Source organism: Eretmochelys imbricata, chromosome 5, assembly GCF_965152235.1.
Source record: "Eretmochelys imbricata isolate rEreImb1 chromosome 5, rEreImb1.hap1, whole genome shotgun sequence".
Classification (NCBI taxonomy): domain Eukaryota; kingdom Metazoa; phylum Chordata; order Testudines; family Cheloniidae; genus Eretmochelys; species Eretmochelys imbricata.
The window spans coordinates 103,196,547-103,211,453 of NC_135576.1; the positions used below are offsets into that span (position 1 = coordinate 103,196,547).

Consider the following 14,907-nt stretch of genomic DNA (forward strand, 5'->3'; position numbering starts at 1 on the left):
GAAAAGAGTGTAAGGAAGACCAGATAGCACACTTGATATGAGAGAAATGTATCCAACTGACAAAAATCTCTTAATGGTTTCACTTGTTACAAAAATACAGGCCTTGATTCCTTTCGAGATTTGAATGATCTTATTTGGTGCCTCAACCAAATACATTTTTTTCTTGCGTAAACTCATCCAAGTTGAAAATTTACAGGAGAAAAGTTCCCTTGAAGTACTGTGTCCTGCAAAATAGCCTTGATTGGTTTCTATTTAAAGAGCTACTATATCTTCTTATGGACAGTAAAAATTAATTTGGTGAGGCTTTGGATCATTCAAGTAACAGAATACTGAGTATGTAAACTCTCTATCTGGAAAGGAGCCTGGAGGCTTTTATAAATTGCTTGCATTGAGTCTTTTAGCTTTCTCTGTCATTGGTTGTTATCAATTCAGTATCTTCCTAAGTCCAACCTTTTTCTCATTTCAATGCCAGCCACTTTCCAAACCCTAGGACTTTCATGTCAAAAGAATCAGAAGTTAAAATCTAAGTCTGGAAGACTTGTTCCCTGAAACTTATAATTTGCCTCAAACCTAGGTTGAGTAAGTAGTTGTCTTGTGAAATGTTTACCTGATGGGTTACAGTAAACATCCTAAATTTGGCTGAAATTACGGTTAATATCCTTATAAATTGCAGATGGGAATGGAAGTCTTCTCATCTTTCTCTTCATTCCCTAAGAAGAATAATTTGAGTTTTAGCAAAAAGAAACTTATTGATATTCCATACTGAATCTAATTTTGTCTGTGGCAGAAGTTGATGCCAATTTAAAACAGCTAGGTAACTGACCAAGAAATGTAATAATTGAAACCATAAATCAAACTACAGATGTTTTCAGACAACTGTGTTGGAGAACAAAATCCTTCCCTTCCCTATAGCCATAGTTCTAGTTACGCTTCTTGCCACTAGTTTGCTGTGCTGCAGTTTGTATACAGACTAATAGAATTTTACCATGTTCATTTCATGAGAACATAACTTGGCATATACCTTCTGTGCAAAATAAAACCATTAAACAGGAGTGAAAAAAGGCAAATTTAAAAAAAAAAAAAACCCTCTTCTGACTCTATTGTTATGTCAGTACAAATCTAAGAAAATTTGATTTCTGGAGTTGAGGGCTGAGGAAACCATGCATAACCGATGATTTTACTGAATGGAATCTTCTCTTGACAACTCTTCAATTGATGGAAAAAATCAACTGCTTTAAGGGGGAAAAAAATCTTAAAAATAGTATTTTGCCACTGTAACTCCCTATTAGATTTTTACATATTTTAAGCAAAGCAAAGAAAACAGCGAACAAGCTTAAAATATGTTAAAATTGTTTGTTTTCTAGGAAAATGATAGATTGTATAATTCTAATTATCAGACTTTGAATGCAAGTTTCTGAATATCAGGGAGCTTACTGCTTCCAGTGAGTTGCACTCTGGATAGATGGTAGTTAAATGTAGCACATCCAGTCCATTGAAACTTAAAGTTTATATAATTCTAAAATGTATTGGAAAGAGTGGAGCGAGGGAAGAATTGTGGTGGTGAAAAAACTCCAATGGCTGTGAACAAACCAGAATGTTCTGGAACTAAAATAGATAAAAGAAACCATTTTGACTGTGTGCATGTCCCTTAAAGTGTGTGAATTTTTATCATTTCAATTTGTTCTCAGTACAGTGATCTGTATTATATTACTTTTTTTTAGATTCACAGTACATATCTAGAGAGCAACTGGCCTATAAGGGTGAGTTACTTAAAAATAGCTTTGTGCTTGATGAAAAATGTAAGCATTAGGTTTTTATAATTGTTCTTGTTATAGGATGAGATTGTCACTATATTAAATCAAAGCAATTTATGTATTTAAAAGAAAAATGTCATTTATTTAAAAGTATGGTAGAGAACATTTGTACTCAGACAATTTTCAAGTTTTAAGTTGAGTATATTAATGTTGCTAAAGTATTGATCTTGAATAGAAGTATGCAATTTTTGAACAATAGTTTCTCCTCCTCCTCCTCCCCCCCCCCCAATTTTCATCTGAACAGTTTTCAGCCATTGACAAGCTGGGGCAGAATGTAGCTGTTGTTGGCAAGTTTGGTTTTGCACATTATTCTTTACTCACCAAAAAATGGAAGTTGTTTGGGAACATTACCCAGGTGAGTGCTGACTAGTTTCATAAGCTTGTGTGCAGTTCAAACAGATTTATTATAATCACAATATTTTGGACATATTTTTAGTTTTCTACCAAATCATGTGTTTTCAAATGAATTTCTTGAAGACAGATTAGGGAAGCTGGTTTTGCATGTCTTGACATAAAACACATGAAAAGTAGTGTAGTTTGGAACAAACTTGACAGTAAAATATATGAATTATAGCAAAAAATTGTAAACCTGGATGCCTAAAGTGAGATTCCTAAATCCATGTCTCAGCTCTTATATTTGAGTTGTAGATGCTCAGCACCTCTGAAAATCAAGTATGAAGCCTAACTTTAGGCACCCAGAATTGCAAATTTTGGCCTTTAGTGAAAAAGCAACTATAATTTAAAAAGATGTACATTTGCTGCGTTTACTGATGAACCATATGTAGAACTTGGCTTTGTTGAATAGTTTTTGAGTATCACATATCTGTCTGAAAACCCTTGAAGACTTATTTTTTTAAAAATTGTCATACCCAAATAAGATTGTTCTATTAGTAGTGATGCTGTTTTATATGTAGTCAACAGGATGCTTATATATGTATTAAGTGTGTGTATAATTCTCTATGTATTTTATTTTTGTGTATAAGTTACGTGATTTGTGGAAACTTCTAAGCAGCTTATAACCTTGCTGACTTGATTGATCTTTCATTTTATTTTAAGGAGCAAAATATGATTGTAACAGGTGGCATAGCCTGGTGGAATGATTTCATTGTTCTTGCATGTTATAATTTAAGTGACCGCCAAGAAGAGGTAAGGGATTTGTTTTTTCAAGCAAGCTAATCAGTTGCTATCTTCTTTGTGTTCCCTAAATATTAGGGCTGTCGATTAATCGTAGTTAATTCATATGATTAACTCAAATAATCGTGATTTAAAAATTTAATCCCAGTTTTAATCACAATGTTAAATGATAGAATACCAATTGAAATTTATTACATATTTTGGATGTTTTTCTACTTTTTCATATATTTTCAGTGTTGTAATTGACATCAAAGTGTATATTTTTTAGTACAAATATTTGCACTGTAAAAATGACTTATATTTTTCAATTCACCTCACACAAATACTGTTGTGAAAGTGCAACTTACAAATGTAGTTTTTGTTACATAACTGCACTCAAACAAAACAATGTAAAACTTCAGAGCCTACAAGTCCCTTCAGTCCTACTTCTCATTCAGCCAATCGCTAAGACAAAGAAGTTTGTTTACATTTACAGGAGATAATGCTGCCCACTTCTTGCTTTCTGGTGACATTGTAAATTAGAACAGGCATTTGCATAGCACTTTTGTAGCCCGCATTGCAAGATATTTAAATGCCAGATATGCTAAACATTCCTATGCCCTTTCCATGTTTTGGCCACCATACCAGAGGACATGCTTCCATGCTGATGAAGCTCTTTTTTTCTTTAAATGAGCGTTAATTAAATTTGTGACTGAAATCCTTGGGGGAGAATTATATGTCCCCTGCTCTTTTACACACGCATTCTGCCATATATTTCATGTTATAGCAGTCTCAGATGATGACCCAGCACCTGCTGTTTTAAGAACACTTTCACTGCAGATTTGACAGAACGCAAAGAAGGTACCAATGTGAGATTTCTAAAGATCGCTACAGAACTCGACCCAAGGTTTAAGACTCTGAAGTGCCTTCCAAAATCTGAGAGGGACGAGGTGTGGAGCGTGCTTTGAGAAGTCTTAGAAGAGCAGCACTCCGATGTGGAAACTACAGAACGCGAACCACCAAAAAGAAAATCAACTTTCTGCTGGTGGCATCTGACTCAGATAATGAAAATGAACATGCGTCAGTCTGCACTGCTTTGGATTGTTATCGAGCAGAACCTGTCGTCAGCATGGACGCATGTCCCCTGGAATGGTGGTTGAAGCATGAAGGGACATATGAATCTTTAGCACGTCAGGTATGTAAATATCTTGTGACACCGGCTACAGCAGTGCCATGCGATTGCCTGTTCTCACTTTCAGGTGACATTGTAAACAAGAAGCAGGCAGCATTATCTCCTGCAAATGTAAACAAACTTGTTGGTGTAAGCAATTGGTTGAACAGGAAGTAGGACTGAGTGGACTTGCAGGCTCTAAAATTTTACATTGTTTTATTTTTGAATGCAGTTTTTTATACATAATTCTACATTTGTAAGTTCAACTTTCATGATGGAGATTGTACTACAGTACTTGTATTAGGTGAATTGAAATACTGTTTTGTTTTTTTACAGTGCAAATGTAATCAAAAATAAATATAAAGTGAGCACTGTACACTTTGTATTCTGTGTTGTAATTAAAATCAGTATATTTGAAAATGTAGAAAACATCCAAAAATATTTAAATAAATATTCTATTGTTTAACAGTGCGATTTATTGCACGATTAATTTTTTTAGTCACTGGACAGCCCTACTAAATATAGAGGCAGTTCGGGAGAATCATATATAACTCTTCAGTTGGGAGGGGGCTCAGTGTGAATAGGAATTTGGATGAATGACTTTCCCCAGTTTAAAAAATAATTTGAGGAAGGTAAAAGAACTGTTCTTTGTTCAAGGTTTGCAGTTTTAGAACTCTCTCTCAATTTTTTTTGTTTTACTTTTGCTGTTGATAACTACAATAGTACTACCAGTTAAGCACTCAGTCAGTTTAGTATACAATTTAAAATTGCTTCCTAAAATGTTTTGCTAGGAATCCAAGATAGTCATAACACAAAAATCCATATGAGGCATTAATGGGTCTGTTGAAATTTTTAGGTTACGTTGATGTTTGCAGCAAGAGAACTCTTGTCTAAACCATTAATTGTCCTTACAGCTAAGAATCTACCTGCGAACATCCAATCTGGACAATGCATTTGCACATGTCACCAAAGTGCAGGCAGAAACATTACTACTCAGTGTCTTCCGGGATATAGTAATATTGTTTAGAGCAGATTGTTCTATTTGCCTGTATAGTATTGAAAGACAACCTGAAGGGTGAGTACGACTGAAGCAAGTCTATGAAATTATTTTACCACATTTTTATAGTAATTTAACTTAGAAATATCTCCTCTATATGAGTAATTTCCTTTGATAAACTTTTAGTCTTAAGATTAATCATAGGCTTTGATAACTTATTGAGACAACTTTTCAAAATGTGGCATCCATTTATAGCCATTCTATCACCTGTGTGTGCAAATGATAATGCTCAAAATGTGGATACAAGGGTTTGCATATTTGGAAGCTTGCATGCACACATGCTTACCCAGAGAAACTTTTTGAGCACTGTCACTTTCACACAGAATTTATGTGTGCAGGTGACAGTGCCTGAAATGTGCACATACAAACTTGTGTTTGTGAAAAAGGTGTCGGAATTGAGGCACATTTGAAAACTTGGGCCATTTTAGCTGGTAGGGAAAGTAACCTGGGCTTCTGGTGTTTTCTCTTGAGACTTTTATCACACATTGAGGAGATTACACTTGAAGAAGATTGACTGATTAAATTTGCAATGATTACTGCTTAGCTGATTCTAATTATCTGTATCTCCAGACATGTTGGGTTCCAGTCCACTTCTTAGATTTTGAAATTGTAGCTTTTAAATGTTGTTGTATTTTTAGCATAAACCTGTATGTGAAAACTGTGCACAACTTCCATAATTTATAAAACCTGCATGCAGACCTGTGATTATTTAAACTGGTATCAGTAACTTTACAAAATCTATAAAGTTCTTTTCTAAATAGAGAATTTAAAAAAATCTAACTGTACCCACCAGTTAATTCTGTCCGTTTAGCTTTCATATTCCATTCACCATGGAAAATTAGAGGAAATGGTCAGGGCCAGAAGTCTGTTGTACATTTTGACACGTAAGCTGCTGGAGAAGCAAGGGTTTGTCACTAATTGGTATAGCACTTAAAGATCAGTCAGAGGAATTTTTTTGTCTTGTTTTCTTACCTAAATACATCTTTCTAAAGTAAGGCAATAAAGACTTCAGAAGTTGAAGCTACATACCTTATCAGAGATTCTAAGTGCTTGTTTTTAATAGATTGTCAGGATGGAACTTGCTTCTACACTCCCTAGCAACTGCCTAAGTGAGTAAATATCTGTATTCACAACATTACAGCCTGTAAAGCAAAGTAATAGTGATACAAAATCTTTAGAGTACTGGTGTGTCTAGAAAAATAATTCTAAGGGTTCTAAATGTTTCTCAAGGAAGGATATGAAATATTTTTTGTGAATGGACATACACTGTTAATAAGAACAGGCTTTAGACAGGTTGAGTTTTTATTTATTTTTGCAATGAATTCTAGAGTTTGTCCCTGAGGGCACAGTACTGGGTTGCTTTAAGCGGTGGCCTACTCTTGTGTAAAAATCTAGACTCTGTAGAGCTTATGTAGCTGCTACTTCAGCCCACTTGGTATTTTTTCATATAACATGGAATCCCTCTCTTCAGTGCAGACTTTTATTTAGAAGCTTGAACATACTTGAACATCTATTGAATCAATAAGTAAATGTAAAGGAGAAAAACTTGTCCTGTTTGTGAATGCTCAGCTGGAGTTGTAGTTTCTGCAACAGATACGGGATTCATGACCTAAAAGTGGGTCCAGAAAAAGATTAGTTAGGCATATTTAAGGCACTACAAGATTTCCATAGAGAAGAGGTTTTCTAACTCTTTGGGCTCCAGTTCATTATTACTTTTCCTGCTCTAATTTCTCACCCTTCCTTATGCAGCCTTGTATGTAAAATGGCCCTGATAGATGTCTGCAGAGCAGTAGAAGTCAGGACTAGTGCCTCCTGTTCCCTAGTCCTGCCAGAGATTTGTAGTGTGAACTAAGAGTGGCTGAGGGATACAGGAAGACTGTTCTAGATGATATGTGAGGCATTTCCATGGTTAGAAGGAGCTGCAGAGAGATATGAGGTACCTGATAGTGAAAGGATGGGGCACTCAGGCAGTATAATGAGTCCACGTGACAGGCAAGAACAGGTCCATGGAGACTTTTAAAAACAACTGTGTTTCAGGATTCTGCTAAACAAATGGGAGCTTCTGGAGAATGGAGTTCAGAATTACTCTTTATATGCCCCCAGACGAAGCTGAGAAATGGGATGCTATAAAGAAGGTAGCGGTCAGGAGAAGAAAAGATAAAAGGCCATGTGGGTTTTAGAGGAGATGGCATCAAAGTGGTAACAAATGTGGTCAGTGTTATAGAGGTGGTCATATTTACAGCATAGTAAACAGGAATCGGTGAGTTCTGAATCAAGGGTGATAAGGTTACAGAAAGTGAATAGTAAAAGTATGTTTTAAATTGAAGAGCAAAATGTCAGAGAAAGCCCTTCCTGCCCTGTCTGACACCTAGCTGAAGGAACTTGAAATAACGCCTTATATCTTACCTATGTGGACAGGAGTCATCAAAGACACTGAAACATATGTGTACTTGACAATCATAACCATAAAAGTGGAAATTAAGATTAAAGGGAGAAGAAGGATAGGATGACTGAAAAGGAGGAGCGAGGTAAAAAAGAGCAAGGGGATGTGAAAAGTAAAGCTTTGAGACTCCGCCTACATGGAGTCTAGTGTAGAGGAGGTTTCAGCACAGAACCATTTGGTGGGGAAGATTAGAACCAGAACAAGGGAGGGTTCATAATTTATTGAAGTAGTCTAGATGGATGGAGTTATCCACAATATTGTAGCCTGCATTGAAATCAAAGAGAAGAAACCTTTATCAGTAGGGAGGGAGATGGCTGTTGACTAACTTGGAGGAGAATAGTTCCAATGCCTTGTTCAGAGAAACCCGGATTGAAATCATCACTATTGAGAGCTACATTGAGCACTTTGCTCTTTCCTCCTGTGTTCGCATAAGTTATCAAGATGGAACAAATCAGGCTAATGGGTTTATTAAATATAACTTTATCAAGTTCAGAGGTGTGGCCTGGGTACAGTTTCACAATTTAAGGGGAAATTGTTCTGGTTTCTTGAAAGAGCTCTGCTTCCTATGGTTAAATTAGTATTTTGCGTCATTAAGCATTTAGAAACTAGCTGTAATTGTCCATTAATTACTGTTAGAGGAGAAATGTTTAGCAACTATTTTTTTCCCTCCCCTTATAGTCCTAACCCTACTGCCAGTATTCAAGTTCTTCAGGAGGTATCCATGTCTCGTTACATTCCTCATCCTTTCCTTGTCGTTTCTGTAACTCTGACATCGGTGAGAACAGAGACTGGTATCAGCTTGAAAATGCCACAGCAGGTATGAGTCTATCCAGTGCTTTAGAGTTGTTGAAGTTTAATAAAAAGTAACTGACAATCTTAGAGTTGGCAGTTTAGTCCAGTGGTCTCCAAAGTGGGGTGCGCGCACCCCAGGGGTGCGCCAGAGGATCCCAGGGGGTGCGTGGCAGCAGGGGCACCGCCGGATGGCACTCCGCTGTTTTTTTTTTTCTTTGGCGGCAGCTCTGCACGCCTGCGGCAGGTCTTCCCTCCTTCTTTCTTCGGCGGCTCACCTGCGGCAGGTCTTCCCGTCGTCTTGCTTCGGCAGCTCGCCTGCAGTAAGTCTTCCCCTCTCTTCAGCGGCACAGTGGGGGGTGCGCGATCCAAAAACTTCGGAGACCACTGGTTTAGTCTCAGACAGCAGCAATAGAGTGTTCTTTTTGAAGATACTTTTCAAATATTTATAAAATGCTTCTGTTTAGTATGTGAGCCAAAGCCCAAAAGAATCGAAACAAAAGCAAGCAAACAAAAGACCTGGGTACATTTAACTATTTAAATGCTGTGGGTATGAAATATACATCTTCTGGATCAATGCCCATAAAATTCCAAGCTGTTCTAGAACATGCATAGAACTCTTTTCTATAATGTAGGACCCCTGGACGCACATAAGGTGCATCTTTTTGGTATTACCCACCTACGTCAACTAGGCAGTGAATCCATCGAAAGAGCAGCTGATTCCTGGCAAAGGGGCAATATTTGTTTATGTAACATTGTGGCCTAGACCAGCTTTTCTATCTTAAGTACTTATTGCCCTGTTACCGTAGTACCGGAGTGTGTGTCAAATGGTTTCTGTACTTATCCTCACTATACCCCTGTGGGGTAGGGAAGCTATTATTCCCATTATACAGATGGGAAACTGATGCACAGACGATATGTCTACATTGCAGCTCGGAGCATGCCTCCCAGCCCAGGTAGATGAAGACACTAGCTCTGCTTGAGCTAGCGCCCTAAATACAGCAATGTGGATGTTGCAGCATGGGCTAGCCACCAGAGTATGGACCCAGAGGATCAGGTGAGTTTGTACTTGGGTGACTAGCCCATGCCACAGCATCCACATTACTATGTTTAGCATGCTAGCTCTCCTTGAACTAGTGCAAGTCTGTCTGCTCGGGCTGGGAGGCATGCTCTCAACTGCAGTGTAGATGTATCTAGAATGGCACAGTATCTTGCGCAAGGTTGCACAAGAATTATGTGGTGGAGCAGGGAATTGGACGACTAGTGCCCTTAAGCTCTGGACCATCCTTCCTTTCTGAGAACTGTTACCTATTGGTTTATTTAAGGGAGATTAGTTGCCTGTGAGAAGTGTAATTGATCCAGTGGATGGGGGGTTGGAGCTTTCATTGATTCACTTCCTGCTTCGTTCTGAGATGCGTTTTGCATTCTGTTCTTCCTCTGCACAATGCTGAAGCTACATTAGACTCTAAATCATCATGAGCTGTAGGACACAGTCTTGCCATTCTTAGCTAGCTGCAAGAAAATGCTCATAAGCAAAGGATCAAATTCATTGTCTTCCATCTCAGATGCTGAGAATCTACTATTCGGGTCCTTCTAGCCTGATAGGAAAAACTGGATGTGGGCTTTATACACACAAGCTGTCAGGCAGTTGATTTAAATGTAAAACAAAATAAACATTTTTCAGAGATCCAAGTATCAGTGTAGTATTAGACATTTAAGGTTTTTAAGTGCACTTTTATTTGGGAGGGGAAAATTTACACTACAGATTGGGTTTCCTAATCGCTTTTACAGAAATTCCATATCAAATTTTTTGAGTTTACAAGTAAAAAGATGTTTACTCTAATTGCCATCTCTGCGAGTCAACCTTGAATATAAAAGTTAAGCTGGGTTCTTTCTGGCCCTAGCATTAACAGTTAAGTGCCTGCGATCAATCTTGATTAACCATTCTATTGATGATGCCTGAGCCACAATGGAATCCACCTTCCTCTCCTGTAGCAGTATTGACTCTTCAGTGTCAACAGAACAGAAGCAGAAAAAGCTTACTTTACAATTAAAGTTGTGAGGCAGAACTACGAATAGACATGGAGCAGTTCTGTTGAACGAGGTGGCATTTTTACAGTCACTTTTACAGTAGACCTATTTAAATGTTTCCTTCCATAGGTGCCCAGCCCTGCTTGTTCCTTCCGATTGTTTCCTATACTAAATAGGCTCTTTAAGAGGCTTGACCCTGGTGTAATCAGTTCCACCACATGGCACTTGCACAGACTGGCAGCAATGCTAGCTCAAATAAGTGGATTTAAAAGCAAGGGGCACAGGCCAGGCTGGGGCTCAGGCTCGGCTATTGGGCTGTAAAATTCCGGTGTAAATGTTTGGACTAGTGCTGAAGCCCAAACATGAGGCGGGAGAGTCCCAGAGCCCAGGCTCCAGTCTGAGCCCAAAAGTCTGCACTACAATTTTACAGTGGCACAGCCCAAGCCCAAGTCAGCCGAAGTGGGCCAGCCGCAAGTGTTAAATTGTAATGTAGTCATACCCTTAGAAGCTTTTTGAGGAAAGTTGCACACTGAAACCTCTGCTTACAATTAAACTGTTTGATTAAAATGAAGTAGAGCAGGAAAAGGCCAGGACCTCCCTCCAACATATCCCCAGTTTACATGCTTTACTCCTAGATGAGCAAAGCTTTTAGGGAGCTTACGGGGTAGGTCCCTCCCTAAGAAACAGATCAAAGCCATGAGCATTTGCATCTGTCCTCCTTTATATGCAAGCTGGTTTAGAAGAAAGAATTGTATCTAGAGTTCATACGCTAGTATTTACTAGCCTCCTGTAAAGATGTGCTTAGAGGGAGCGCCAGTGTTTTGAATTTACTAGTTTGGCGGTGAGTTTATACAGAGACTGTACTGTACATATCAAAGCAAAAATTATGAATTCGGGGAAGTTTAGAGATAAGTAATTTATACTTTTTTTCCCCACAGGCCTGTGAGGCAGAAAGCATTATGTTAAACTTAGCAGGACAACTCATCATGGTACAAAGGGATCGGTCTGGCCCCCAGATAAGAGAGAAGGACAGCAGTCCTAACCAAAGGAAACTTGTGAGTAAACATACTTGGGATTACACAAGACTTTTCAAAGGTTGTGAGGACACAGCAAATTGTGAAGGTGATTGATCTTGGCCTAGAAACGAGTGTTTAGCTACACTTCAATGCCTGTGCTAAAACTGGTTGAATTATTTGTTGTGAATAAATTACCTGAAAAATGCAGTCCTCTTTTTCTGTTCACAAATCATTTACAAGCCAGTTTTTGTTTCTGCAAGTATCTGTGATAACCAGATTATTTACTACTTGTATTGCTGTAACATAGGGGTCCCAACCATAGATCAGGATCCCCCTGTGGTAGGTGCTGTACATAGGTTGGGCAAACAGTTTTTGACCTGTGGGCTATTCCTAAACTGTTCACTTTGAATACTTGTGGTTTGTCGTCCCCTTCGGGCACATACTGGCATTTTTGACCAACTTCTTAAGAGATAACAGAGAAATTAATGAATGAACTCTTTAATGTATGACTATCCTTGTTCTTATGACAATATGTAGATAGTCATATGAAGAGCAACAATTTCGCAATCATTGGTAATAATGATGTGTGTGTGAATCTTCCGAAATTGCAGAGAAAGATGTGTGAGCGTGAGCATGGCTGGATTCAAATGAACGCTTGCAAACATTTTTTACAGTAATCCATCAGCTCTAGCCTACACTCTGTGCTAAAAATAGGCAATTTGAACAGCCTTCTGACTGGAATTGTCAGTGGCATCAGCTGGTAGATGAGGAATGAAAGAGATCCCTCTTGGTGGGTTAATTAATACTGGGGCTTTTTCTGGGTGCCCAAAATACAGCTAGACTAACTTGCATAGGAATTGCACTTCTTAGCAGTCCTCACTTTTAGAAAAGTAATAACCCCAGGGTGACGACAAGCTGTGTTTGTGAAAAAACCTTGAAAATGGATGGAGGCAAATAAATACCTCTGGTATACAGTACTTTGCTAGGTTTAGGCTTGTGGGGGTGGAAACACAAGTTGAATTGCTTTCTTGAGTACTTGCACTGACTAGAGTTTTAGAAATGCCTAGTAAAAATACATAAGTCTCTACAATAGTGAATTCCTATCATATACTCCCCTCGCCGTCAAATCTATTAAATGAAAGTGAAGTGTGTTTTGCAGGGAGATGCTGTTGCCCCTTTCAGCTGAAGGAAGGATGCTAGTGAGATGAGGCATAAATAAAAAGGGTATTAAGATTTTTTTTTTCTTTTCTTCCCCAGCTGCCTTTTTGTGCTCCAGTTGTGCTAGCCCAGTCGGTTGAAAATGTTTGGACTACCTGCAGGGCAAACAAACAAAAGCGCCACTTACTGGAGGCACTCTGGCTCAGCTGTGGTGGGTCAGGTATGAAAGTCTGGCTTCCTTTGTTTCCCAGGGATCACCGCAAACCACATTCCTTTTTGTCAAGACGGATCATGCTGCCTTTCCACATCAACATATACCCCTTGGCTGTTCTGTTTGAAGATGCCTTGGTTCTTGGTGCTGTCAATGACACTGTACTCTATGACTGTTTATATACTCACAGCAGTGCTAGACAACATTTGGAGGTCCTCTTTCCTTTCTGTATTGTTGAGAGAACCTCTCAGATCTACCTCCATCACATTTTGCGCCAGCTTTTGGTTAGGAACCTAGGAGAACAAGCCTTGCTTTTGGCCCACTCCTGTGCCACATTACCTTACTTTCCTCATGTGCTAGAACTGATGCTTCATGAAGTGCTGGAAGAAGAAGCTACCTCGCGGGAGCCCATTCCCGACCCTCTGCTTCCCACTGTGGCTAAGTTCATTACAGAGTTCCCCCTTTTCCTGCAGACAGTTGTGCATTGTGCTAGGAAGACAGAATATGCCCTGTGGAATTACCTTTTTGCTGCTGTTGGAAACCCAAAAGACTTATTTGAGGAGTGCTTAATGGCCCAGGACTTAGACACAGCTGCCTCTTACCTTATTATCTTACAGGTAATAGTATCCTACTACTTGATTACAAAAAAGAAGTGAAGTTACTATTTAGTGTCCCTTTTTTTTGTTTTATTTAAACAATTTGTTGCATGTTTGGCATATATTTATTTTTTTAAAACCGCTAACACTTTTTTTGGTGGGCACCTGACCTCAATTATATCTGTTTAGGGATCAAATTAAATAGGACTAGCTCCCTAAAATAGCACTTAACAAAATGGAAAAGTGTGAAATATGCTTTTACCTACAACTCTCATTTTTGAGCGTACTGCTGCGGGAGGGGCTCGACTTTTTCCAAAAGTATTCTTGGGTTTCAGAAGCAAATTATTTTTATATTGTGCATTGTTACTTGTAGAACATGGAAGTTCCAGCAGTTAGTAGGCAGCATGCCACTCTTCTGTTCAACACTGCCCTGGAGCAGGGGAAGTGGGACCTTTGTCGTCACATGATCAGATTTCTTAAAGCCATTGGTTCTGGTGAATCAGAGACTCCGCCGCCTACACCCACAACTCAGGTTTGTTAAGAAAATCCTAAATCTTGTGTATCAGTCACTAAACGTAATGAATCTCATTTATACCCAAGATGTAACATGTTTTTACTTTAGTTGGTCATACGCTTCTTTGTTGTAGGAACCCAGCTCAACTGGTGGCTTTGAGTTCTTTAGACATCGCAGCATTAGTTTATCCCAATCAGCAGAGAATCCTCCCAACAAATTTAATCTACAGAAAACACTGAGCATGCCTTCTGGGCCATCTGGGAAAAGGTAACATTTATATCATAGTACAATTCATGATTGATCCCTACTGTGCTGGACCACTGTACAGAGAATAGTCCCTGCCCCACTCATCCAAACTATTTACATTGTAAGATTATACAATGGGGCTATATTAAGGCGTGGGCACTCATGACTCCTGGAGTCATGTGAGATCAGGATTTCAGCTTCCATTTAAAAACAAAAAAACAAAAAACACGTTCTAGCCCTTATGGATGCAAAGACAAGTTGAAAAGTGTGAACCAAGTATAACTGATGCTTGCCTGAAACTACCTGTGGGATGTGAGAGCTGGGCCATTCATCTTCAGTGTGAAACCTGTTGTTAGTCCTGAAAGGGTCTGGGCCACAGCATGGGTAGGGGGGGGGCGGGGAGTGCCCAGTACCCTAGATTGTCTTAATTTGGCCCTGACAGCAACCTTAGAGGTGTTCTGTGTGCTGTGAGATTCCATAGATCCCTGGAGGTTCTGATGGAGCAGAACACAGTGAGCACTCACATGTCCATCAGCTATAATAGAGCATCTCACCTAATACTGCAGAAGAAATTTCTCCCTTTGCTTCTACTGCAGATATTGGCTACTTTGATTTCCATCTATCATAACTTTTTATGTGCATGAGCTGTAACTTTAATATCAAAGTTATTTGTTCTGCTTAGAAGTGGTAAACAAGATAAAATGCAGGGAGCACAAACCAGAATTGTCCATAGGAAGTTACTGTCCAA

The 14,907-nt window shown here is 38.9% G+C and overlaps 1 protein-coding gene across 2 annotated transcripts in view; it reads left to right on the forward strand.

The window, feature by feature from the left end:
• The window catches only part of RIC1 (RIC1 partner of RAB6A GEF complex), an 80,683-nt gene that overhangs the window by 55,863 nt on the left and 9,913 nt on the right, over positions 1-14,907 (forward strand). For both annotated transcript variants that reach the window (XM_077817640.1, XM_077817641.1), the window contains exons 13-21: positions 1,722-1,760; positions 2,059-2,169; positions 2,871-2,960; positions 5,013-5,173; positions 8,277-8,415; positions 11,357-11,473; positions 12,692-13,420; positions 13,773-13,931; positions 14,047-14,180. In XM_077817640.1, coding sequence (XP_077673766.1) covers positions 1,722-1,760; positions 2,059-2,169; positions 2,871-2,960; positions 5,013-5,173; positions 8,277-8,415; positions 11,357-11,473; positions 12,692-13,420; positions 13,773-13,931; positions 14,047-14,180 — 1,679 coding nt within the window. The remainder of the gene's footprint in view (positions 1-1,721; positions 1,761-2,058; positions 2,170-2,870; positions 2,961-5,012; positions 5,174-8,276; positions 8,416-11,356; positions 11,474-12,691; positions 13,421-13,772; positions 13,932-14,046; positions 14,181-14,907) is intronic.